Genomic DNA, 27,015 nt, shown 5'->3' on the forward strand with positions numbered 1-27,015 from the left:
TTAATTACTTTATTCTGTGCATCAGATTTTGGAATATCTGTGTCAGTGGTTGTAAGTGTTTAGCTACGACTGGCCGCTGTGGAAAGATAGTCACTAGATTTAGATATTTGCTATTCTAAGGAGGGTGACATCATGTAAATAAAGTAAGTTGAAATATACTAGCTCAGAAATCCTATTTCAAGGTGGTGGGGTCAATAAGGTGCCGGGGACTTGACAGTTGAATTCGTTCTTTATCTGTGGGAGGTCTTCATTTCATGCAACATTTTCTGATATTTTCCCATGTATACAATCGTACAAAAAACAAGGCATCTCACAATACTCCTCCGAGTTGTCCTAAACTGGTGGGTACTTATTGATGGCTCATAAAAATTATAGGTTATTCCACCAAAGCGGAGGGGATAAAGGTGATGAGGCCTTTGTGAGAGCAGCAGGTAAATGGTTATGTTGGGACAGAAAATGACGTTTGAGTTCATATCTAGGGCAACGCCTGAAAGGGCGAGGGCGCAAGGGCCCATCATGAACCCAATTACATCACTTATTCACGCTGGTCTGACCACGCGCAGGCAGTTGTCCTATTTATGCGAAAGCGAAAGAAACATCAATAGTCCATCGCGCTCCAGCGTACAGAGGCAGAACCCCCTCCCTGGTACGCCATTTTGAACGGCCCGGCGGTTTAGCTTCAACTACAGAAGAACACCGCGGAAAGCGGGAGGGGTGAGAGAAGTCGGCCACGCGCACTCAGCCCCGCTCGCGGCCGCCATGCTCGAGCACCGCCCTAGCGATCCGACGGTTGTGTGCTGCGCGGCCACCAATCAGCGGTTGCCATAGCAGCCCTTACGTCATGCTCCCTGCAGCCCGGCTAGCGATTGGAGGAAACCCCGCGGCTGAGGGAGCCTGAGAGGGGGCGGAGGCAGAACTGGTGAGGGCGGCGCAGCCGAAAGCACAGAGAAGACGCGCAGACACCGCTCCCCAGCTATCCCGGACGGAGGGACGCCAAGAGCAGCCAGACCCCTGTCTCTTGTAGCAGCGCGGAAACAGGTATCATGGGGCGGTCACTGGGCAGCCGTGACACGTTTTGTCGCTCTTTCTTCGGTCATAGTGCGCAGTGAGGCAACGGGAGTGTCCAATCTCCCACTGTGTCCCGATGAGCCAGCGCCCTGTATCTGTGATGCGACCCGGAGGCCCTGTGTGAGGGGAGGCGAAAGGCGTGGGGGTGGAGGGGTTTCCGTGTTGGCGGTGATGGAGCCGGTCCGGAGGTTACAAAATGTCCGTTATGTCCCAGGTGGTGACGTAGCCGAGGTTGAGCTTCGCGCGGCCCCGCTGCGGCGCGCTCTGATGTGCTGAGGCCGCCGGGCCCGGGCTGTCCTCTGTGACAGCGACATCTACACCCCGTGTCCTTCCCGAGGTTAGGGAGCCGGGCGGCACGCCCGCAAGAATGAAGGGGGCAGACCAAGCCCTGCGCCATGTTGGTTCGCATAAGAACGGCTCTTTGTGTCTGCGGGCTTCCCCGTACAGGGTGTGGCTGCGTGATCGCAGTCTTTCGGTGCCTGTCGCCGCCTTGTGTCGGGGGCCCACCGCCTTTCCATACCGAGGACAATCCGCAGTTGGGCAGATGCTCGAGCCGCCTCCGCTGCAAGATGCTGCCGCCCCCGGATCCTCCGGTGGGGGGCGGGGGTTGTTCTCTCTTTCTCGAAGCGTGCTCGGGGCACGTTATGCACGCTGCTCCTTGCACGGATCCAGCAACCGGTTTCCGAGAAACTGGTGGGGGATGGATTGCGTCCTGTCCTTGTCACCATTGTGTTATTGCGAGGGTTTCAATCAGCACACGCGTAGACATCTAACACCCCCACCCCATTGTGTCAACATGCAAGTCCAATTTAACCTGGACCACCCTGTAAGGCTGTCATGGTTCGCGGGGGGGGGGGGGGCTCGGACACTACCGCTTTCGAGTCGTGGTGTTCTCTACTTTTTAGCATTACTGCCCCAAAACCATTGTCTTCCCCTACCGACGCCCCAAACTGTGTCATTTAGTCAGACGCAGATGCTGTGCGCTATCGACAGTCGCAGCCTTTTGCACACAAATTAATCGATTAGGTAAAATGCGTGCAAGGCAGACTATTTTGTGAGTTCTCGTCTGCACAAAAAAGCCTTTGTAAAATGTCACTTTTACCTTTTTTTTAATATTTATTATTATTATTTTTTTAATCATTTCGTCCTCACCACCTATTCCGTCCTCTCAAAATGGTTTTCCTCGCACAGCTGGCGTGGACTGGCTCCACCAGAAACCCGATTTTCCAGAGTTGTTAAATTGGACATGTTTTATTGGCCTGTAACCTTTACCCTATTTGTGTACTTGATTGCCCTAAAGTACAATTAAACCGTAATCCGTTGATTGTGTGAAAGTGAGGTTTGTCATTCACATCGTAGTGTTTTTTTTTAACGAAGACTGATGTTCCTTTCAACCCAAAGACAGTACAGAAATGTGCTTTTCTTTCTTATGAAACCACGGCAATGTCACACATGTAATGCTTTCTGTTCTCCTCTTAAGTCGAGCGATCTTTAATCTTTCCTAATTTTTCTTACTTAGCTAGTGCAGTCATGGATAAAAACGAGCTGGTGCAGAAAGCCAAACTGGCAGAACAGGCCGAGAGATACGATGACATGGCACAGAACATGAAGAAGGTAACGGAGGAATGTGGTGAAAGTGGATTGTCCAACGAGGAGCGGAACCTTCTGTCTGTTGCTTACAAGAATGTGGTAGGAGCTCGTAGGTCGTCGTGGAGGGTCGTTTCTAGTATCGAGCAGAAAACGGAAGGCAGTGAAAAAAAACAACAAATGGCCAAAGAATACCGGGAGAAAATAGAGACCGAGCTAAGAGAGATCTGCAATGATGTACTGGTAAGATGAATTGGTTTTATTTCTCTGCTGGTCGTGTTTGTTGCATTTCCCAAATGTTTTGTTTTGTTTTCGTTGCATGTTATGCGAACATGTTGCTTTTATTGGGTGTTGTGTAGTTAATGCTGCTGTCTTGGTTATAAGTTGATGCCATAGGTTTTCAATCCACTTTATTATTGGGAAAGTCATCTTTTGCAATACTCTGGTCTAGAGGCACTTTTATATAGCAAATTTTCTGGTGATGTGTCTGAAATGGTGTAGACATGCTTCATGAATTGATAACAAGTTTGTGTAGCACGTTACTGTAGTGTAAGCTTTACCATGTGGTAGAAGTCGCTAATGCCGTAAGCACCTTTGTAATGTGAACTATAGCTATGTGCCAGTAAACGAAAACTGAATTAAAAGAATTTCTTCAGCAGTGAAATCGATTTTTACCTTAACATTGTAGCAGTTGATATGTATGCAGAAGTAACCTTTGATCAATTTGTAACATGTTGATAGGAATACACCCACAACGACCTGGTTGTTTTTTATGTCTTGATGGTTGTAGTTCAATCATTATTTTCCTTTAAACCGTGTTGGAATGCGATGTTTTACCATCTTGTCAAGAAAACCAGTGTCGCCTCCAAGTGCAAAACATGCATTCAGGAATGTTCTACAATTCTTTGTAGTTGACATTGTTATGAGTAGCTGCTGGTTGATATAGTTCTCAACTACTTAACGCCTGCAATTGTTCCAAATCTTAATAATCCTCTGGTAGACTCCCAGGTGATGTCCATCTACCACACAATGTATAACTCGTGTACAAGCAAACTCTTGAAAGGCTGTGAGAGTATGCCGAACTGAACCTCTGTATTTAATTGCTGGTCTGGGTTCAGCCCGAGGCGTAGCACCAGCTTTCTCAAACATTGGATACGACCTTCCGACGTTCTCAATGATGGGTAAAATCGGGAAGTCCCTGTTATCTAATTTGCCAGGCTCCATTGTTGTCCGGTGGTGGTATCGGGGACAGCACTTAAATGGACTCCCCTTCCACAGTGTCGACAAATTTGAGTACTAGATCTGCATCAGTTAAAAATCCTCCTTTCCGCCGTGGATGATGCAGACGTTTAGAAGACTATGCAAAGAAGCATTACTAAGTGCCCTGATTATGCTTACTTTTGGATAATGGTCGGAGGCCTGGAGACAATTTGCAACTCAGACCTGCTATACAAGCTGGAATTCTGCTGTGTACAAATCGCCCTCTGAGTTTCTGGTCTTATTTAGAGTGCTGCACCACTGCTCTCCAGCTAGGAATCTGTTATTGTCTTACTCCTTTGGTCAAGAAACGTTCCATTAAGACACGAGCATCGTGAAATATGAGATTCCAGAACATGGAACTTTAGGAAATCTCAAGCCCATGACTACATTGGAAGCTTGTCACCTTTGTTTTAGAACGCTCCTTAAAAAACAACCTGTGGGACTCTTAACTCGTCAAAATGCTGTTTTTTGTGGTCTTTTCAACACTAAAATGGCATGTTAGGCTCTGTAGTTCTGTGCTAAAAAATTTAGGAAATGCCCAAGTCTAAATATAACTATGGGTTTCCATGCGTGATTTGGTTTGAGAATGACTGCTTTGAAATGGGTGGAAAGGGCGCTGGCTAGATCGCTTTAGTGGGAATGTACAGATCATTGTAGCAGATCTGGGATCAGTGATGTAGGCCCTACTTCCTGATTCTATCAGGTATGCAGGCGGAGTTGCACAATGTTGATTTTGGAGGAAGTTGAATATGAATGCTGTAAGCACGTGAAATCTAAAACCAGTGTGGTGCATTCATTGAATTTAAAAGTTTGTCAGTAATCACGTCATGGTGTTTAGTGAAAGATTAGCAGTGGATGATGGAGAGGGGAAACTGCCGTTGCTCGGTCAGTCCTCTTGAATCAACACAGGAAATACATGTTATGCATTGCTTTGCGAAATGTCTAGACCTCAGATTCTCATTGGTGCAGTTAGTGGATCTCGTCTCATATTGGTGGGCTGGTGGCAGGCCAGAGTCAGTGTTTGCTTTAGGGGTTTGTTAATCTGAACCGTTCTTACTCTGCCATCTTTTGAGCAGACCGGACGTTAAGCTGGGATTTTAAATGCACGTGCACATTTGCTCGTTAGGCTGTTATAAAATATTTAATTCAGAAAGTTTATTCCTTTGTCGACAATTGGCAAAACAGGAGCCCGGCGTTGGCTGCCAGCTGATTGGCTTTGGCAGTTTTTTTATTGAAAAGTGTTTAAACCTTTTTTGCCTAAATATCAATAATGAATGCCCATATACACTCAGACTGCAGTCATTGATTTCGTAATGAAGGTGTACAGAAACATTACAAGTTGGCCATCTGAACGTGCACCTGCATATTCGCCGGCAGTCCTCTTTGAATGCTGCACTGCCAGCCGTTTTGGAATGAGTTTCATGCTCTTTCAGAAATGAATGGCACTTGCGGTGCACTGCACTCTACGGAAGAGACCCCGAAGGCAGCCAGACCCTCAGAAGGGGGGGGGGGGTCCTTTTTATAGGCACTACGGTTCATTTCTCCTTGATTCTTGGTAGGACAGCTCTTTGGCATCAGTCACTCGTATGGGGAGCTTATTAGTGCATCATATAGACTGCACCATTTGTCCACGCTGTTTGCGGAGTTGGGTATACAAAGTGTCCCTTTGTTTTCGTGTTTGGGTATCTGAGATGCAGATGTCTGACCTTCCTACTACAAACTATTTGTGGGTGTACAAGCATGGACTGGCTCTGCTGATGGAGCTCCCTCATAAACATGGGTATCTAGGTAGATATTGGAGAATTTGAAACATTTCTCTGGCAGGATATTTTGCAGAGTTACCGCGGTGGGGTTGGTTGGGTGTAGTCCTCGAAGATGCGCCGCAATGGAAAACTAATCCATGTGGTGTACTGAGGGACTCACCACAACGAGGGTGCAGCCAGCCCATTTCAAGCGTAGACCATTGAAACATTGCCCCCTTTCAGCCACCTCAGGTTCTGGCAAATGTCTGATTTTGGCACCTTCGTGGCGTCTTTTGTTAAAGCTGGAGTTTTGGTTACGGTTTGATGTTTTGTGGCATGCTATGGCCTACATGTGAACGAATCTGCCGGGTTGAATGCAATGCCTTCTCTCGGTAATGTTTTGGACCTTTGCAAATCTCCCTGTACCCCTATCCCGAGTGGTACTTTGATTTTGTGAAGTTGTATTTGCAGGCGGCTCCTGTGGCCTTTTCCCGTTAAACTGGATGTGCCAGACGCCAAGGAGAATTCATTCTGAAATACGGTTGTTACCCACCCTTTCCTGCAGCGTTTTTGGGATGTGCCTTAACTTGCATGGATTGGGCCTGGCCTGTCGTTTATTGCTCATCCCTCTTTACGCTCGCAGCTGTCTATGTGCATAATAAGTTGGTGCACTAGTGAAATACATTACTCCCTGCCTCTGGGGATTGTTCAACCGCACCTGGTTGCACGCCGGTGGGCTCTTAAACGAGGGGTGTACCGCCTACTCGGAGGGCTTTCAGACATAATTTTCTATGTTAGTCATATAAGTGTTTTGGCAAGCATATACTCATTGGTCCTAGTGCTCTGCTGCAGCTGCACGTGTCATTGTCTACTCCTTGGAATAATTTCCATGTTTGTATGTGCCGTCTGTCCAGACAGCTAGCAAAGGAAATGGAGTGGATTCACTGGGTGTTGATGTAATGTCGGTCGTCATACCTCCCGAAAGAAAGTATGATGCTTTCTGCTAACGTCCTCAAGATAGCTCATCAGGAGTCCTTATCTTTCTAAAAAGGACTCCTAGCTAGGCAATTTATTTAACCACAGTCTTGACCTTAGTCCAGTACTACATATTGCTTATAAAATGGGAATAAGAGGGGTGGCCGTTTCGGAAGTTCTCGTATCCTCTTCAGGGGTATTTGGGCTGCCTTTTCTCAATAGAATAGGAACCTTACTGATAAACGCCGGTTCTCCACATTTAAAAATGCAAAAGGAACTGGCTGCACTCGGAGAGTCCTAGTTACCTGCGCACTAATGGTAACAGAAACCCAGACTTAATTTATGAAGCGTTCCCTGCTTTTAAGTACTCACTGTTCATAAAATTGAGCATCTTGTGATTTACTTTGTCAAACATTGGTTTGGTGGTGGCGGTTTGGAATGTTAATGTTGGCTTTGCTGTACCCCATTTTTCAGAGGCTGATTGACGACAGGCTTGTATTGGAGACTATCAGTTTAAACTCCTAAGTTTTCTAGATCTGATCAGTGTTCCTGTAGGTCAAGGCTTTCACCATCTCTACGTTTGACCAGAAACCACTCGTGTGAATCGTTCCTTGTTAGTGTACACTTGAGAACCATGAAAATTGTTGTCCATAAGATTCAAGTTCTCCAAATGCCTGTTCAGCTGGAGAATCTGTTGAACCCAAGTGGGCGCAACAACCTACTGCCGTGGCCTTCTAGGGAGATTAATGAGCAGTGCTCTAACATGCAGGGGACCCTGAGGGATCACTACCTAAGGCATATACTGTCTAATAAGTTACCCTCCCCAAACTACCTCATGCCACCTACTCTTGGGCTACACATATTCCAGGATCCCCAGCTTGTTGTACCTCAATCATATACACCACAGTACTCGTACCCTCACTAAGTAAACATGAAACCTTTCTCATTTATCAGGATTTATTTGAGTTTTATATAGAGCTGGCTAGACCCGTAGGTATCGGAACGCTTTCGATTAGGTTACACCACATCGAGTTGAGAGAAGGTTGTGAGCATGTATTACTCCTTTCCAGACATGTATATGAAGCCAAATTAGTAGGCTAATTCCATTTTTGGATGTAACACAGTAAACATAGGTTGGAGTAAAGGTAGTGTTTTTTTATTTATCACTTAATTTAGTCCATTTCACTCGTAGGTGTTTCATAGAAAACGTTGTAAAAGGAAGAGAGAACAGCAGACACGTGTTTCGCCCCGTGTGGCGAGTGGCACCAGGCTTTTTCAAGGCTATTTATATTATTCCAGCAACACACAATTTTACGATAAAATTGTTCATTTTCAGTAGTGGTTGCATTGTTAAAAGATCCAAATTTCAGAAAAGTTAGTATGTCGTCGTCTAATCACGGCTAACGTTGCGAGTTAAGAGTTTAAATAAGTTACATAATTACATGGAAGCAAGTACAGTGAAGGTACAGTAAATTAAGACCAGTTGCACGGAAATTAACAGGAAGTGGAAAGAAACTCAAAAGGGGGTGGAAGAGAAGGTAGAGGAGGGCGAAAGTAGAGTTATGAGAGGGTGCACGAATACGAGGGGAGGGGATGGAGAAAAGGCAAATCATAAAGAGGGAGAAATGTGTGATAGTCAAGCGGGGGGGGGGAGGGAAAAGGACAAATGTTCAACAAGGTGGCGGGTCTGGGTCCAGAGGAATCGGTGGAAAATAGCAACAAAATGGCGGGCAAGGCAAAAGATTAAAAATTCATAAAGTAATGTATGTAAGTGACCCAGGGAGCGTGATTTAAAGTGCAGAAAAGAAGTCGGGGGGGGGGTGGTTGTTATGTAGTTCCAAAGGCGGGGAGGAAGGGAGAGGAGGCGTGCAGGCTCGGGTCCACTGGGGGATTGGAGTAGACAATCAGCTGGCCGTGGCTCCCGCTCCTCCGTATCTGGAAAAATATCTCTTGGGTCTCAGGAGTCGGGGACGAGGCGGAGCATATCCAGGTAGATAGCCAGCATGGGGAGGCAGCAGCGAAGACCAAGCGGCACCAAGGCTGGCAACATTATCATTCATCAGCGGTGACTCGATCCGAGGCAGTAAGGGGAGGAAGAGTCCAGAAGCAGCAATGGGAAGAGGAATGTCTTTCCCAGATGTCTAGCTAGGTAGGAGATGGCAGCGGGAGAACTCAGGCCGGACTCCTGAATAGCCGAACCAAGCGGCTCCTCTGGACATCGGCCAAGATGTCTCGAAGTCCCATGAAGAGGGGAGATCATGCCTTAGAGCAATCCAACACCATCCGGAGTCATCTGGAGGAGCCAGAGCTCCTCCAAGGCTGGATAATCAACAGGAGGACGGTACGGTCAGAGTGAGGCGGAAGAGTCTGAAAGCGGCATCATCGGTGCAGTAATCCATGTCCGGCATGGTAGGAGACTGCCTCGGGGAAAACCCAGGCCAGACTCTCCAATAGCCGAACCAAGCGGCTCCACCGGGCATCAGCTAAGTCTTCTCAGTGTCCGCTGCTTCTGTGGCCACTGTGGCCCCCGGTGCCTCGGCTCCCCATGCTGCTCGAGCAGGGGCGTGAAGAGTCTGCGTGGAGAGCTGGGATCGGCCTCAGTCAGAAGCATTCATCTTGGGAACCGCCTCGAAGTGTAATAAGTGGTGGTGTTGTGTGTAGTCCTGTACCATGTAAATACTCTTCAGGGGAACACTAATCCTTATGGTGTACTCCCTCCTCTCGGGTTTCTGAATGGATAGTGAATATTATTCACTTGATTGTCAGACGTGTTTCCATGAGCGCTTACAATTGTGCAGCTCGTGGTGTCCCTCTTTAACCAAGTTTCATTCCCTTTAGTTGGGTCCTGAGGCCTCAATGCACTTGGTGTTATCCAGTTATTGATTCTGGCACTGGTTCTTGAAGCCTTGCATACTACTGCTATGGTTAGCATTTTGGCGAGTTACTCGAGGATGGCGCTATTTAAGATGTGTTATCAAGTCTTCATCTGCTGGCATCTTGTGCCATGGAGTGGCGGTATTTCAATTGTCACTGTAACCTCATTTAGTATCCCTGTGACCCATAATTTTCCAGTGCAACCACAGTGGCTCTTAGAGCTGAAGTGTTAAAGGGCATGATCCTGAATAACCATAGTGTACCAGTTTTACTTGTAAATTAATATTGCTGTCTATAGTAGGAGTTGAGGGGTCGTTAAATGATCAGCTGGTTTAGTGAGTGGGGCTTGGATAGTTCACATCTTAAATGCGCACACTAAAGGACGAACCAATGGTGCAGTGGTATGTTTCTTTCTGCAAGAGCTTTCTTTCAGAGTGAGCAGCACATTAACATTGCATTGACACCTTCCTGCTTATCGTTGTCCTACTAAATGTGCCCGGGTTAGTGACTGAACCGTTCCATTCAAAGTTTCACTAGCCAAGGTCCTCATTCAGTGGTGTCTTAAGATTTCATTTTTCTCCTGTGATGCAAACATTATTGGCTTCTGTTCATTGCTGACTCATCACAAATGTTTTGGAAGCATTCTTATTTATACCATGGTGAAATAACCTTTGTGTGGAATTCTAGTTTCCCATACTGAAAGTTGATTCCTGTTTAGAAATCGATTGTCTTTAAGACCACCACAACGGTAGTTATAGGAACGTTTTCAATCTCTGAATGCCACATATGGCCATAGCTTACTTTTATTTTACTGGTGGGATAAGTTTTGCACCCACTGGCCTTTTTCCGTCAGGGTAAAAGTGTGGTCCTCTGGCTCCCAGATTGTTAAAAAGAAAACTAAGTCGTCAGATGGAGTGCTCTCATTGGAAGTCAGAAATCTAACGTTAGTTTCCTCTGAACTTTCTCACAAAGTACGTCCTGTACGACCTACTTTGAGGTAGACCTCGAACAAAATATGACTTGTGAAAGTTTCCCGCATTTTCAGGACGCTATACCTGTTTTGTACCTTAATGAACTTGATTTCTGTCTTTGAGAATGGTAGATAGTCCTATTAGCTATAGAAGCAAACGCCCTGTTGGTATGATGTAAGGCTGTTGGACGTTTTCAAGATAAAATTATGGCAACCCTTTATTTGTTAATCCGGTCTTCCATTAACTGTTGAACGTGAGTGTCTGTGTTCCCTTTTTTTGATTATTGGATGTTTTATAAAATCGCTAAGGGAGAACATTAAGTGTGATTTATGATCACGGTTTTTTAATTTTAGGGTCTTTTGGACAACCACTTGGTTCCTAAAGCTACACAATCGGAAAGCAAGGTTTTCTATTTGAAGATGAAAGGAGATTATTATCGTTACTTAGCTGAAGTAGCTGGTGACGATAAGGAAGGTATGTACATTTTACCATTTTATTTTTCTTGTGGAAAACGTTGGCCATCGCCAGTTCTGGAATATAGATTGGTTTAACTGCTTGGAGGAACCCCATTGGAACACGCTGACTGTATATTTGTCATACAATTGTAACACTAAAGGTGAGAACATGGTTGTGATGATGGTGTGCACTGTGATAATTTTCCCTGAACAATAATGACCCCACAAACCAGGAATTGGCAGAACTTGTTAAACTTTAACTCACTGGTTACTTACCTCTAGTAGTGAGGATCACAAGTAGGATGATGGCATTTGGCAGAGCTCCTCCGTTGAATAACCACTTTCTTGATCACTAGAGATCCAAGTTCAGTGTCATTTTAATCTAAAAACCTACCACAAAAGGGAGTACGGTGACATTAAGTGTGATATCGCAGGTCTCTCTAACCAGTTGTCTACCTTTTCTAAGAAACAGAATAGAAACCAAAATACCGTACTGTTCTTTTCATTGGCTTACGATTTGTTTTGGAAAGAAAGTAATCTTTATATGTAAGAGGAAACCTCACACACTTAATCGTGGCATGCTTCAAACATCTGCATCCTCCTCCCAAACGTGGTATGTAAATGCTAAATGCCACCAAGGCAGACTGTACACTCCCCCCCCCCCCCCCCCCCCCCCCCCAAAAAGGCAGAGGGAGTTCTTGGATAAGATTAAATGGATAAATACGGGATCCAGATCTTATTACAAATAACTTGATGTTGCCAGGTTTTTACCTCTTATTCATTGGTACACCAGGTATATCTAAATGTCAACGGTTATGAGGACAATGTCTCAAACCTGTTTAACTGTCACCAGGTTTCTGCCCTTAGTAGCCACAACGGTCTGGGGCATTCTTCAGGGCTGGAGGATCCATAACTAGAGTGAATGACTTTTAAGCTTCTCCTAAAATATTTTTTTATCTAAGAGTAGTGAAAGTGTAAACTAACTTTTTAACCCAGGTGACTCTCTTCTGGTTCTAGTGTTCAATTAACTCCCTAGACTTTTAGGGGATACCGGCTAACTAGTTTCAAAGGGGTGGTGTCCTTTTGTAGTCTAACTTTCCTCAAAAGGTACACTACCTACCAGTGGTCCAGAGCAGGTCATGCATAGGTAACCACAAGTGGTGTACCTTTTGAGGAAAGTGCAACTACAAAGGACACCACCCCTTCAAGACCAGTTGGGTTTGAGCCTTTGTCCTCATAGCAGGTCACATTTATTTAGGTCTAGCCTAGGCATCGCGCATGCGCTGGTCTGTGGGGCATGGTGTATTTTTTTCTGTGGCGTTTTGGCCACACCCTTCACTTGTAGTTGGTTTTTAGGTCTCGCTATAGCATTGCTTTAGCAATGCTTGTTTGGCGAGATTATTTGTAGTGTCTCTCGCAAAATCTTGCATTTGAATGGTCCCTTTGTTTTTGTCCCGCCTTTTGGGTTTTGTTTCCGCCCTGGCGTCTGACCCAGCTACATGGAGCAGTTTACTTTTTAACCACTTATGGCGCATACCTTTTTGTTTTGCCTCAACTCGCACGCAGTCCGTTCACTAATACCTGTCCATTGCTGCTTTTCATGCTGGTCTTTTTTTTGTTCGTGTTTTTTTTTTTTTTTTTTGTCTCTTATCTAACGCTGTCCCTACACCACCTCCTTCCAGTTGCTCACTCTTCTCTGAATTTCTCCGCAGAGGTGAGGGCCAGGGGTACATAATGCCCCAAACTGAGCCTGAGTAAATAACCCATTGTGTAGTCTGTCTTGTGTAGTCTGTCTTGTGCTCGGCTGGCTCGTTGCTGCAACACGCATTCTTTTCACCCAACCAATTTCAGGGGCTTTAACTGTAGTTCAATACCACAATGACTGCTCCTCCAGGTTAGCTTTCCCGATGCTGTGTACATGTCCTTGCTTCGCCCAACCTTGTGTCCGTCCCTCCTCCCCTTCCCAGTCATTGCTTGTTTTGCCACATTCATAAGAGTTAATTTAAAAAAAATGTATTATGCGCAACAGTTGATTTAGTATCGGGCCACCTTCAAGTTTGTGCGAAATTGCACAGAAATATAAATCGAATTGTGTTTACAGTGGCTCTTCCCAGTCATTGCTTTTTAATCTGGTAATACAGCGTCAATACAGCGTCTTGAAAGGCTGCAGGGCATTATGGGTGTGGGGGCGGGGGGTTCAAAGTGTCCTGTTATCGTTCCCAGCCCCACCCTTACTCAACCCTGCTTCAGTGATGGCCTGGGCCCTCCGGTGGATGGGTTGGCCTGCTGCGCAGTTCTCAGACCCCATTTGTTAAAGTGCTGGTGGCTTCTAAGGTGGCCCCTTTCCGCGGGACAGCCCATGGCTTGCTCCTAGGCTGCACTGCAGGACAGGCAGCTGTCTCTTCAGCATCACATTGCTACAGGTACTTCAGATGCATCTGCACATTTTTGTGTTGTCCGTAGCTGCTTTACTGTCAATTGCTGGTGAAGCAGGAACCTATTTGTAGTCTCCAGAACTGTGTGACTCACTGCTCTAATTGAAACTTCTGGGGCACACTAGCAGTGCTGGGTGTTATGTTTTAAATACGCAGCAGGGTACGAATGCACCAAGTCCCTGCGTATTTGGTGGTAAGTTAGTGTTCTTGGCTGCAGGTCTGTTGGTTTTTGCGAGTAGAGATGTCAAAGTATGTGTTCTTTTAAAACCCAGGTTTGTTTTTAGATATACCATGTGTACCACTGAATCAAGGTGGCAACACCAAGATATTTTTTAATAAGATCTGGATCCCGTCTTTATACAGTTAGTCTTATCCAAGGAGTCCCTCCTACCCTTTAATTCTTCGAGGAGGTCGAGTCTGCCTTGGTGGTATTTACCTACCAGGTAGGGAGAGGATGCCGATTAAGCATGACACTATTGCGTGTGAGGTTTCCTCTTCCATAAATTATGATTTTTCTTTGCAAAGCACAGCTTAAATCCAAGAAAAGGACAGTACGAACTTTTAGTTTCTATTCTGTTTCTTACAAAAAGTTGGCAACTGGCTAGAGATCTGTGATATCACCCTCACTGATGCCACCGTACTCACTTTTGTGGTAGGTCTACAGTTTTTAGAAGGGACATACAGTGTCTTACCCTTGTGTTTTATTCTTTTTAGTTTAAAACGTTGGGATCTTTGGAGATAAAACCATACCACCTTGCATTCTGGTACCCCTGACTCTGTCCAGATAACCTCTTTTTGACCTGTAACAATGAAACTTGACACGATCATGCACTTTAGCCATATTCAGCTAACAGCGTGATTCTAATTGCATTTGTCTTTAGGCTATCTTGTTGGCGCCAAAGAAGCTGTAAAGCCAGCCAATACACGTCAAGATTTCATATATTGCGTTTCTTAACTAGCCCTTTTTTAAATTTCTTTTAAAAGAACCTAATTGCTTGGAACAGTTATGTAACGCTAATCTAAAGAATTTCATTTCTACTTTAAGGGAGCAAAGACCCTCTCTCGGTACTGGCAGTTAACACTGCTGTTCTTCCTTCTGTAGACTTGGTAAACAGGTTTCTCAGGCAACAATGCTATTTATTTTTTATTTTTGCTTTATTCAAAGTGTACTCGAATTGGTTGGGTGTATGGTTTATTTACTACTATTTTTTTTAGATTTCTCTCCATTTCCTCACACCACGTTTCCCTACTGCTTTATTTCCAACTGGTAGGGATTTCGAGCTCTGTCTACATGGTGCAGACCTTGCTAGTAAAGTCGCACTGTTTCTCCCGCATTGGACCTTTCATAGATACAAAAGCTTGGATTATTATACAGCATCAAGCTGGGAACTCTGTAGTCGTTACAAGAGCAGTATGCAAATTTAGTAACTGACATTGAAAAACCTGAACACCGCTGTAGACTAGAAGTAGCCCATCCACCTCTATTTTATGACCCAAAGCCTGTTGTGACTGTTCTTTTAGCTCAATCATACTATTTAGTGGACTCTGAACACATCTGGAATAAGGCTAAAGAAACATTCTCTTTGAGAACTTTTGGGGATTTCTGAATCCCAACTGTGTATGGTTGGGAAAGGACTTTGTTCATGGTATCTGACTGCTTCCCTCGGAGGTCAAAATCACTACTGCAGTCAGCTGAAGAGGTTTGCATGCTTCTGCGGTATTGATGTGGCTATGTAGTCATGCATTTTATATGCACATATTTACCTTGGGTGGCCTTGCTCCCTTACTCCATTTTTCAGTCACAATGATTGGCGACATGCTTCTATTGCAGACGATCCTTTAAAATTAAAGATCTAATCGGAGTTCTAGGCAGAACAGGGCTTTTTCCCAGCCCTACATTGCAGCTGACCAGAGACCATTCCAGGGATTCTTTCTCCGGTAGTGTGCATTTCAGTATCTTGGTTATTTACATCCCATGCTCTCTGATTATATGCTCCATTGGAGAATCTGTTGTCCCAAAGTGGTCACAACTACCTGACATTAATGGCCTGGATAGAGAGATGAATGAGCAGTGCTTTGATGCGCAGAGGACATGGAGGGATCACTACCTAAGGCATATGCTATCTAAGTCACCGCCAGACTCCCTCCTGTCTCAATCCTGCACTGCATACATTGCAGGTTTCCCAGCTCGGGGTACCCCAAACTCGTAGGTGCAACATAGTACTCCACCCCCCTCACTGAGTGAATTTGAAACATTTCTGTTGTATCTTGGACAATATTTAGCAGGATAATCATGGAGTTGTGTGTAGTCCTGTACCATGGAAATACTCTGCAATGGAGCACTAGTCCTTATGATGTACTCTGAGACTCACTTAAAAGTGCAGCCAGTGCATTTCAAGTGTAGACCATTGAAACAGGTGTTTTGCTATGTTTTAGCCACCCAAGAATCCGGCACAACACCGTTTGAAATTTAAAGGTATGCTATAGTTTGGCTGTCAAACTGAACAATTAACAGTGGACTTTGTTTGTGATGACCTTACCACTTTCTTCCATGTATATGGGGCTTAAAAAAACAAATTACGGCCCTTTCCTCACCCTTTTTTACCCCATGCTCTCACAAATAGTTGTCAAGGCTTTGGACGGGCTGCTGTCTATCAAGGCCCTAGTATTTTGTGGATGTTGAATTGTTTCCCAGTTAGGGGTTGTGATGCTGCCATGAAGCAGGCCTTTTATTGTGACTACCGATAAAAACATGTCGCTTAAAACATTGTTTGATGTATTTACCCCTTATTTAGATTGCTAAATTACAGTTTATTAAAAGCACATGCTGTGTGGGTGCCATAGTCTTGTTACAGCACAGTGCTTTTAAATAATTGAACTTGCACATCTGTCACATCCGTTTCCTGGTTTCCCCATGATAATGTGGATTTAACTTCATTTACGGACTTCCCTCTTTGAGAGTATAGCGTAACACTGCTGATATAGTCTCTTGCACATAGAGACCCTACTCGAATCTACCATGTTCTTGATTTGCAATATCGTGGCTTCTGCAATGATGCAGACATGGAGTGCAAAATTATGAATGAGAAGTAAAACGCTGCAGCATAATCTACAGCCTCATTCTTTTTTGCTCTGCCAGATTTTGTTGCCTTGGAGTTACACCAGCTGAGTGCCTATTGGTCTTAAGTGGTGGTCTCATCAGTTCTCAAGCTCTCCTGTGACTAGCACAATGGTTCTGGAAACTGGTCTAATAACCTGCCCACTTCGATTTGGTGGCTCAGCTTTGGGGACTGGTTGTCCAGCATCCTCTTAATAGGAATTGTACTTTACTAAACGTGCGTCTAAAAAGGTATGGATTCCATGGAAAACACCCCTCTACATGGTTGTGATTTATAATCCTAATACTCGTTAAACTTTAGGTTGCTTCTCCTCCTCCTAGAGCAGGAGCGTGGAATTCCTATAGCCCGATGCCCATGACATATTATTTAGGGTCAGGGCAGGAAGTTTTCTTATTTGTGTTGTCCTTGGGACAAGTAGGCACATCCCCCTGCAGTACAAATCCTTTGACTGCCAGATTACACTAACACATTTGAATCACAGAAGAGCATTGTCTGCAGTTAAGGGAATAGTTGTGCCCATATATTAATGTTGTTCGAACTTGTCATGAAGGTTCATTAATGCAAAACCTTTATTAGGGTGAGCGCTCTAAGGAAATATAACTTCAGACTGCACTACAGTCAGTGGTTCCAGTATAAAAATCTGTATACCAGTTTTAAATGTTTAACAATGCAAGGTTATGTATAATGCTTCCAGGATGCTCTGAATGGATGCAAATCTATGCCACTAGTAAACGTTTCTCTTAATCTACTGTGACTTATTCAGTACCAATTCTTCGAAGCGTTGTTTAGCAAAATGTGACGCATGCCAGTATTTCCCAAAATATTCATAATGGAACATTTAGTCTGACTACTTGCAACAAAATTATAGGGGAAACCAAAAAATAAACGAGCACTGACAGCGCCAATACCAACTTTGCTGGTCAGCCTTTTGGTTCTGTCCATGCATTAATCTGGGTTTTGTAAAACTTTGTTGTTGTGGGAGCTTCTGGGCACTCCTCATTGTAACAAACACTGACTAAAGCAAAAGTATTTTTGGTCTCAAAAACCAGACCTTGCCATAGTAGTTCTGAATGCCCTTTTGAGTCTGTGCAAACCTACTAACTGGCTTGTTTTATGGGTTTTCATCAGCTTGTTTTTAATATTTTCCCATTTAGAAAGAGGTTGAAAATTAGACACCTGACAAGGCCCGAGGTAAAACTACTTCCAGGGTTGTGGGGAAAAATGTGCTCAGTGGGAAAGTGACACTTTCGCATGAGGAAATCTACGTGTGATCATTTGCCAATGCTAAGATGTAGTTCACAAATTTTCTAGGAGTACCATTTTCTGATCTACTTCTGTAAATTCTTTTTTCTATTTTTTTTAATAGCTTTGTTGAAACTTCTCCATGATTTGCAAGACACATCAGTTTCACATATGGTACAAATATGGTCAACGGGCACCACGCATTTCTCATGCAGATACAGTAAATGCTTCTTTCTTGTCTGCTCATCGTGATGATACTAATGTACACGGCGGTGGACTACCACTATGATCTACTCCCCTTCCGTCTTTGGGCAACAGTTTGCCGGGGCCTCTCCCCTCCAAGGGCAATACTACGTTGTTTGCCCCCCACCCCTGTGTGTCTTAAAGTTCAAGCCGGTAGTATCGCAGCAAGGGGTGCCAAATCATGAAGTTACACGGGCACCCTCGCATTCTGTAAGTCACCTGCTCCGCACCCATAACCATGTCCATCCCAGTTTTCCACTTACTGAGGGTTGGGATCTCTGGTGCGCTCGCTCTCCCTTTTTTAGCTATGACCCTTTTGGCTGCTATCATGGCTAGATTACAAAGGTTAAGACTCTGCCTTGGTAGGTTTAGGTCTGAGGGTATCTCTAGCAATGCATACTTGGCATCCATCGGTAGCTGAGCCCCTAGGACTTCACTTAGTTCCTTCACTATTAGAGACCAGTCGTGTGCATTCCCATAGTGTATGTCTAAACGTGCCTCTCGCAGTCAGACAGCGGAGACACGCTGGAGATTCCGCCATTCCACGTCTAAGTTTTTGTGAAGTAATTAAAGCCGTAAATCTGCACTACGGCAAGGATTTATATCATGGGTGCACTTTTGTGACTTTCTTAACTCCACCGCGGCGCAAATTCCGCTGCTGTGCAGGAGTTCCAATGAGTGGGTGGGGTCGCGTCGGCCAACGGACAAGCGCAACACTAGTGAGGTAGCATTCAACGGCCATTGGACGACGCAAGCATGGAACGGGTTAAGAATTGAGACCCTATTTAGCTCTTGCGTATTTTTGTTTGTATTAAAATGCTCGATCTACCGGCTGGCTTAACTGTGAGTGACCACATTCTGCTCCTTCACAAGGAGCATATTGGTACGCAAAGTAGTTTTGTTCATTGGCCGGAAGTACTGTAGCAATATTTGGTTTTTGATGCAAAAAATATTTTTGCATTCGCAAGTGTTTGTTATGATGGCATGAAAGCTTCCACAAAGTTTTACAAAACCCACATCAAAATAAGGCTCACATTGACCTAATAACCAAAAGGCTAACCACCAAAGTCATACCTATTGGCTCTGCCAGTGTTTGTTTATTTTGATGTTCCCTATAACATTGTTGCAACTGGTTACATTGATTTTCCATTATGAATACTTTTGGGAGTTACTAGCATGCATCAATACGTTTTGCTAAACGATGCATCAAAGGAATGGTACCTACAATTTCACCATAGCTTAGCAAAAGCGGTGTTTTCCTAGTTGCATTTTTTTTATGACTTATATTTTGAAGGCAAATAATTAATCTTGCTTTCAAGCTTTTGCATAGATTTGTATCTCTTCCGAGCATCCTGGAAGCATTATATGTAACCTTAAAGTAAACTTTGTAAAAGCTTGTACACGTTTTTATACTGGAACAACTGTAAATAGTGCAGTCTAAACTTTGATTTCTTTAGAGCGCTCACCCTAATAATAATTATGGCTTTATATTAATGAACCTTAAATACAAGTTCGAACAGCATTAACGTGCACAACTATTTCTAACTGCAGACTATGCCCTTCCCTGATCCATAATGAGGGCATCCAAAGGATTTGTGTTGCAGGGGGCTGGGCCTACTTGCCCCAGGGACAAAATACAGGAAGACTTCCTGTCCTTGACCCCCAAACAGTGTCATGGGCATTATGGGTATAGGAGTTCCACACCCCTGTGGCATAATTTGTCACTGCACTTAATGGCTCCAAAGGGACAAGTGGATTTTTTTTTTTTTTTTTACAGGTCATGAAGCCACCTGTCACATGGAGAACTAGACCTTTTTATTAAATTCCACACCCCTGTTGAGTCAGATGAGCTGGTTGATTACCTACCTCTGCCTAACTTGCTGAACTGCAGGGACATTTTTAGAAATTAACATATGCACTGGATGAAATACTTGTCCGTCTTAATGTGCAGCTAAAAAGGATTCCACCAGGAAATAGGAAATCCAAATTTACATGGTTTTGCCAGTGGGGTTTAGGACAGGCAGTCAACCCACAAAACACTACTTGGGTAAGATCTTGTCTTTTTTTTTTTTATTGGTCTCTATGGAAATAGATTCCACTAAGTATTGCTAATCGGCTGTTGGCCGTGCATTTTCATTTCTGAGTCAAATAACCTTTTTCCTCGGTCAATTTGTATAACCTCATTTTAACCGTCACTACATCTTCATGCATCAATCAAATCAAATCAATTATCTTTATTTAGATATAACACATATATCTTTAAAAGAAGGTTACAAAATTCACATTGTGTATCAATAAATAAGATTAAAAAATCTTGAAGAATAAAAACATGGTCAGTTGACAGTCATTATAAAAATGGAAATTGTCTTCTCTTAAGCCTCTTTAAATAAAATAGAGTAGCTTGAAGCATGATGTATAGGGAAAAAAGTTGTCTCTTCCTCCCTTTTATATTGTACTCGGCATCAATGGTATCCTACTTTTAGGAAGCAGCCGACATTCCTGAGGTTACTGGTCGTTTTATTTTAACCTCCCTAAGAGTTGGAAAGTGGGAGGGGCACTTTAGCAGGGCCTCTTTTGATTGAAATTACGGTATGCTTGCAGAATGAAGTTTATGAGTCTTATGTTTAGGGATGTGTTTTCCATATTTAAAGCTACCATGATAGCTTGCCTGCAAGTCCTGGCACCCAGCCTATTCCATTCTGGTTTTAGTCTCCGCCTGCGTTCTGAATTAAAAGCTGGGCAGAGGCAGATCACATGCGACATAGTTTCAGCTGTTTTGCCACACCCTCTACAAGTTAAATCTTCAGAGGTGCGTCGCCAGGAGGGTAAATCTTTCAGGAATCGCCAGTCGCCCATTCTAATGGCGATAAGGCTGCGCTTTAGATGGAGTGAATATGTACAGGCCAGATAGGAGGCGGGGCTAGCCGTCTATAAGAGTTTACAAGAGCCCAGGCGTGACTGCGTTTCAAAAAGAGTGCTTTATCCATGATACTTGATCTCATTCTCACACCCTTTTTGATCCCTATTTTGAATGCTGTCTGACTAGGATTCAGGGCCCACAAATCACTTGCTGACATTTGCTGAATGGCGTCTTTAAAGAGACGGCCGTATGTTCCACCTGGATTTTTCTGGGTTATTTCTTCCCAGACTAGGGATTCTAATGTATTGGGGTCCGCTTGTCTTAGTTTGTGACAGAGATTTAGATATGCCCCGATGTTGGAGGCATCGTAGTTTATCAGTCCCATCTCCAGTCTTATCTGTGCAGCAGATGCGGATTTTGGCAGCTGGAGAACCTTTTTATAAATTTTGGTTGTGTGCTGGTTCAAGGCTGTATTCATTTTCCCCCCAAATAACTCTATGCCATACGATAGAGTAGGGCCAATTTTTGCTCTCATCACCTCCAAAAGAGGCGATAGGGTTGGGCCTGAGAGATTTTTCGCAAGCTTGCCTAGTGATACCGCAAGGGTTATTGCTTTGACTGCGATCTCGTTACGCTGCTTTCTAAAATTGTATTTAGAATCCAGGTGGACGCTTAGATATTTATATGACTGGCCTGTTACGAGGCTTATGTTGTTGAATGACCAACCACCACCTGTGTGTCGTTTCTTACCAAAAGGAACGACTTGCGTTTTTTTTAAGTTGACCTCTAATTGGTTAATAGTCATGCATCAATCAATCTTTGCTACTCCTGTTTTCTGGGATCAACTTCCTCTCCATAGTAATTGTACATATGAATTACTAAAAACACCCTATACATGTGACTAACTGGTGCAATTTAGTCATGTTGAATCCGCCATCTGTGAATGCGGATTTGTTTATCCCTATTACTGTAACAGCGTGAACTGCTTTTTGCTTTCCTTAACCCCTACCACGCTTATGACGGAACCGCTCCGTCATGGCCCTCGGGTGGGCTGTGCTGGTGACGGGGCGGTTCCGTCATGGCCCGCTCGCCGCGCCTGCACGGTGCCGATTTCGTGCCTGCGCGGCGCCGATTTCGTGCCTGCGCTGACGTTCTAAAGAACGGGCGGGGCCATGACGGAACCACTCCGTCACAAGCACAGCCCACCCAAGGGCCATGACGGAGCAGGTCCGTCATAAGCGTCGGAGCGCCGCGCGGCCTCCCCATCCCCTTAGCGCTGCGGCGGAATTGCCACTGCAGCGAAAGGGTTAATAGGTACCTGGAAAAATTTGGTGTTTATCATAAACTTTAATGCTTGCCTCATAAACCTCGGTAAATGGAATGCATACTTCTTCAAACACGTAAAACCATCTCTTTATATGCCTGATAGTTGGATGTCTTGCTGCTCCTTCATCCTAAGCTACATCCAAGTAATGCTGTGCACCATTTGAGTGTCACAATCACTCTTCCACACCCCCACCCTCCCCTATCACCCCCCACAGACACGTGACAGTGGTTGGTGTTGTCCAGATTTACATGTTTTCTTTTATTCTTTTGCCGTGCACTTACCCATAACCTCACATTGTTAACCTAAAAGTGGCCGGTTGTGCGGCTTCAGTATACTTTTTATATTGAAGAAAAGGTCCTGTTAATATTTTTCATACCTATAGGCTTTCCCTATACATTTTGTTAGTGTTCACCTTTAAAATTGTTTTCCCAATGTGGTTACGGAACTTAGTGTATAGGCACACTATTCCCTGCAAGGGAAGCCAGTTAAAACTCTTTAGCTCTCTACCTAGAATTTGATTATGCTGCCACCTCGTATACATACAATGTCTCTTGATGTTTACTTGTCTTTCTGTTAAAATTTATTTTTCCATAACTGAAAACATTGGTGCTATGCTTCACTAGGTTTTTTTTCAGTGTTTTTTCTCCTTTTTTTTTCTTTTTCCTCTTCTGAATTAGTTGGCTATCTATGGCAGCACACTAATCGTGTGCGGTTAGTCCCTCAGCCTTTAGATACTATGGGGAAATGGTGAAAACCCTATTTCAGACAGATTTACCAGCTTTGACCCAAAAATTGCTCATGCTAGAATGCTGAATATCTAGTTTAGAAACCCTTGGGCACTTTATGACCACAGTTCTTGGAGTACAAAGCCTAATGGTGGCTTTTGCTACAGGAGCATGTCTGTCTATTATCGTGCTTTGACTACCATGAAGGATAACTAAGGTTAAGGCAGGACAGCACTCCTCTTAAAGCATTGCAGGTTATCCATCATTTGTTCAATATTGGCCATAAGTATTTGTTCTGGTGAAGACCTCCAACTGCAAATTCCTCACCGTAGAATATTCCCTAGGCATTAGACTGGACTAATCTTGTGCAGTACCTGTACAGGCAGATAGGTAGCATCAATGTGCGTCGTTCATGTCAGAAGTGATGTTGCGGTGCCCATATATGCGCCACTTAGTGAGCTGACTTAATTTCCTTTCTTTCCATGCCACCACTGCAGATCCTGAGCTGCTGAATCTGGTCATGTTTTGATCACCTTTTTTGTCAACTGTGCTTTAACAATTTCTCCTACTGTGATCAGACATATTCCCTGCTAAACTTTCAGGGTTTATACCTAGTGGGTAATGTCAGACGTCTGATCCTCACTTGTGTCCCCGGTGCCAGGGTGAGGTCAACACCTCAAGACCTGCGTTGATTGCAAGTCTGTGCATCCCAAAGCAATATGCAAGCAGGTGATACTGCTTGCAGCACGGAGAAGATGGCTCTGCATCATTCCCAACATAGATCTCTGGGCCATTCCTGGAGCTGCTCCCGAGGATGTTAAACTTCTCTCTGCAAGACTTGTTCCTCCAAGTAGGGTAAGTCCACAAAGTATTCAAAGCATTCATCATCTTCCTCATTCAAATGTCGTGCTTTGATGACCCGCTCCTGAACTCCCACCTGCAAAGCAGACCTTCTGTTCTGATTTGACACCACCACAGATCCCTCTCCTAGTATCAGTCTGCTGACATCCTGGTGGTACAGGTCTCCACAGCCAAGGTCCACCCAAACGCGTTCCTTCCATCTCACTGCATGGGGAATCCAAGAGGCTGGATACTTTTGGAAAGAGAATTCTCTTGTCAGCTTGGCCTTGTGGGCGGTGAACACAGCATGTCTCTTAGGCTGATATTCCCGTGCTGTATGGGACTCCTTTGTACAGCTGTTCTCCATGCTTCCTGAAGAGGGCAGCACCATCCTCAACCAAGTCTTGGTGGATAGTCGGGACGCAGTGAATTTCAGCATCAGGTGTGGACTGGTTCCCCAGGCAGGGCCAGGCTATGGTGGCTCTCCACTGCCATGCCTGGTTGCAGTTTTGGGGTATGGGGGCGAGGGTGCAAGCGTCACTCGTGGACATGCCATTTAATGGATCATGCTTGTTTGGTCACACAGCTGATACGGAGCTTGAGCAGGTTTGGGAAAGTCAACCCACCAATGGGTCCCTTGGACTCTCCCAGGCTTACCACAACAGTCCTTTTGCTCCCTCCGAACTCCTATGGGCATTCGCACTGTCAGCCTGACCAGCCAGCCTACCAGTGCAGAGCCTTTTTTTTTTTTTTTTCTTTTGCAGTGGTTGAGGACCCCAGAAAGGAAGCGGGAGGTATACCCAGCACACTGTCATTCTGCCTACCCTCTAGCTGCCGCAGCATCCAAACTGCTTTAGCGAGATCTCTACTCCACACCTGCGTTAATGGCAGGATTCGGCACCACCTACCCCAATGGAGCAACATAACCTCTGTCAAGTGGGGTCTCCAAATTGTACAGGAGGGTAATTCCCTCACATTCATGGATAAGCCTTCCACTCTTGTCACAATCTGTTCATGGATGACCAAGTCTCGTGGCTTCGTCAGAAAGTGCAGTCTTTGTTGGTCAAAGGGGCCATTCGAGCACCCAGTGATTGTGTGGTTGCTATTCCTGCTACTTTCTGGTGCCAGGAAAGGACGATAGCCTCTTTCCCACTCAATATTTGTGCCCACATCGATTTTCTGCAGAAATCGAGATGTTCACGTTGGCTCAAGTGCCGTCTTTCCTAGACATTGGAGACAAGATGCTAGCCTTGAGCTTGCAGGATGCATATTTCCAAAGCCCGGTTGTTGAAGTGATTATGGTGGTTGCAGAACTTCTTAGGAGGTCGGGGGCGGCTCCAGTCTACCCCCACCTCAACAGCTGGTTGCTGAAGGCAGATTCTCCACAGGCAGTCCTTCTCTAGCTCCAGAATACAGCAAACCTTTTCACTCTGGAGTTGAATGATAACATGCTGTAGTCACACGCACTACCCAGGCGCTCCTTTTTTATTTTTTTTGCGGATTTTATATAGTGCAAACTCGACCCGATGGTATTGGAGCACTTTAGACAAGCACCAGTTACGTTACACAAGGACATATTAATTTTTTGGGTAGGTGCGGGGAGATTTTGTCCAGAATCACAGGATGAGCGGGCGCTGAGACAAGAACCAGGTTCACCAGATCCAAAGTCGGCAGTTCTAGCCGTAAGGATACATACTCTCCTTTCATGAGAGCCATTCTTTATGCAGTCCAGTACCATGCCTGTCTGCTGGAATGGAGAGTCCAGGAAGCTGCTGGGTCTGATGGTCTCCAGCATCCAGCGGGTGATGCACGCCAAATTAAACATGCGTGCTCTGAAGTTCCAATGATGACACCACCAGAGGATTCTCAAACTTTAAGGTGACTAAGATTTGCAGTGTTGGCTGATGGACTATTATTGGGTTAGTGGCATATTCCTCACCTGCCCCCACACCCTCTTTCACATCACAAAAAAATCTGACTGCGGTGACCAGTGATCACTTGTTAGCGGCCACCTGGGAGAGGTGGAGAACAAAGGACTCTCCTCTCTGGCTCAGCTCCACATCATTCTGCTGAAGTCAGGAGCCATCCACTTGGAATTTAATGCCTTCATCTCCTCCAGCAAGGAAAATCTGGTTCATGTGTTTGTTAAATCACATCACTACCATCTGGCATTGTGACAAACCAGGTGGGGTCGTGATCCCTGTCCCAGGAGTCTGTGCGTCTCTGGACTTGGCTGAGGGCCAGGACATCTTCCTGGTTGTGCAGCACTTGGCGGGCTCCCCGTACGCCAGTGTGGACTAACACAGCTGTTGATGTATTGCAGATCATGAATGGCGGCTACCCCTGGAGGAGGCACATGGTCTCTTCCAAGAATGGAGAGCACCATGGCTGAGAACCCACCATGTCTGCTTTTCTGCACGTTTGAGTTTCCAAGGCTTCTCTCGCTTGGGGACCCGTTTTGCCTCTAGTGGAACTCTGTTAGTCTTTCTGCTAATATGGCTCCTACCCAGAGTTCTTAAGATCAGGACCAACTGGGCCCAAGTCATCGTGGTGGTTCTGGGTTAGACATGGAGGTTATTGTATTCCAAATTCCTGAGCATCGGTCCTCTGATTTCCTGTTGCAATATGACAGGTCCTGCATCCATACCTGCTCACTCTATCTTCATGCATGGAGATTGCACAGCGACAGTTGAGGGTTTTCAATATTCACCCCCAGGTCTGTGATGTCTTTTTGGCAGCGAGACGCCCCTCCACTAAGACTATATTCTCTTGCCATTTGAATAAGTTTGTAGCTTAGTGTTCCTCACACCATGTGGAGCCATTTCCTGCTTGTCAGTCAGATGTGCTGCTGTTTGCTTTATCTTTAGCTTTGCCCTGGGCACTGTTATGGACTACCTGTTGGCTATTTCAGCTTGGCTGCAGGCTCAACCCTCCCTGTTCAAGTCACCAGTTGTGATTCATTTTCTGAAAGTTTTGCAACTTTTTCTCTTACCACTTTTGTGATGCCCCATTGGGACCTCAATTTGGTTCTCATGGGTTCTCCCTTTGAGCTCCTTCACAGCTGTTCTTGACCATAGAGATCTATTTTCTAGTTGCAATTACATTAGCCAGGAGTATCAGTGACATTCAAGCTGTCTATTTACCCTCTGTACATCTATAAACTGGTTTTCCCTATAAACTGGTTCTTCAGGCGTGTGCCTCTTTCTTGCTGAAGGTAGTCACCCCCCTTTATGTTGATCAGAGTATTTTGCTGCCTACATTTTTCAAGCCACCTCATCCTTCTAAAGAGCTG

The 27,015-nt window shown here is 44.8% G+C and overlaps 1 protein-coding gene across 1 annotated transcript in view; it reads left to right on the top strand.

The window, feature by feature from the left end:
- The first annotated feature begins 707 nt into the window (after positions 1 to 707).
- LOC147667241 (14-3-3 protein zeta-like) overlaps positions 708 to 27,015 on the top strand; it is a 68,348-nt gene continuing 42,040 nt past the window's right edge. Inside the window, exons 1-3 of the mRNA XM_086948821.1 lie at positions 708 to 1,038; positions 2,588 to 2,898; positions 10,831 to 10,951. Coding sequence (XP_086804947.1) covers positions 2,599 to 2,898; positions 10,831 to 10,951 — 421 coding nt within the window. The 5' untranslated portion in view covers positions 708 to 1,038; positions 2,588 to 2,598. The remainder of the gene's footprint in view (positions 1,039 to 2,587; positions 2,899 to 10,830; positions 10,952 to 27,015) is intronic.

The sequence above is a fragment of the Lissotriton vulgaris genome, unplaced genomic scaffold, assembly GCF_964263255.1.
Source record: "Lissotriton vulgaris unplaced genomic scaffold, aLisVul1.2 SCAFFOLD_2326, whole genome shotgun sequence".
Lineage (NCBI taxonomy): Eukaryota > Metazoa > Chordata > Amphibia > Caudata > Salamandridae > Lissotriton > Lissotriton vulgaris.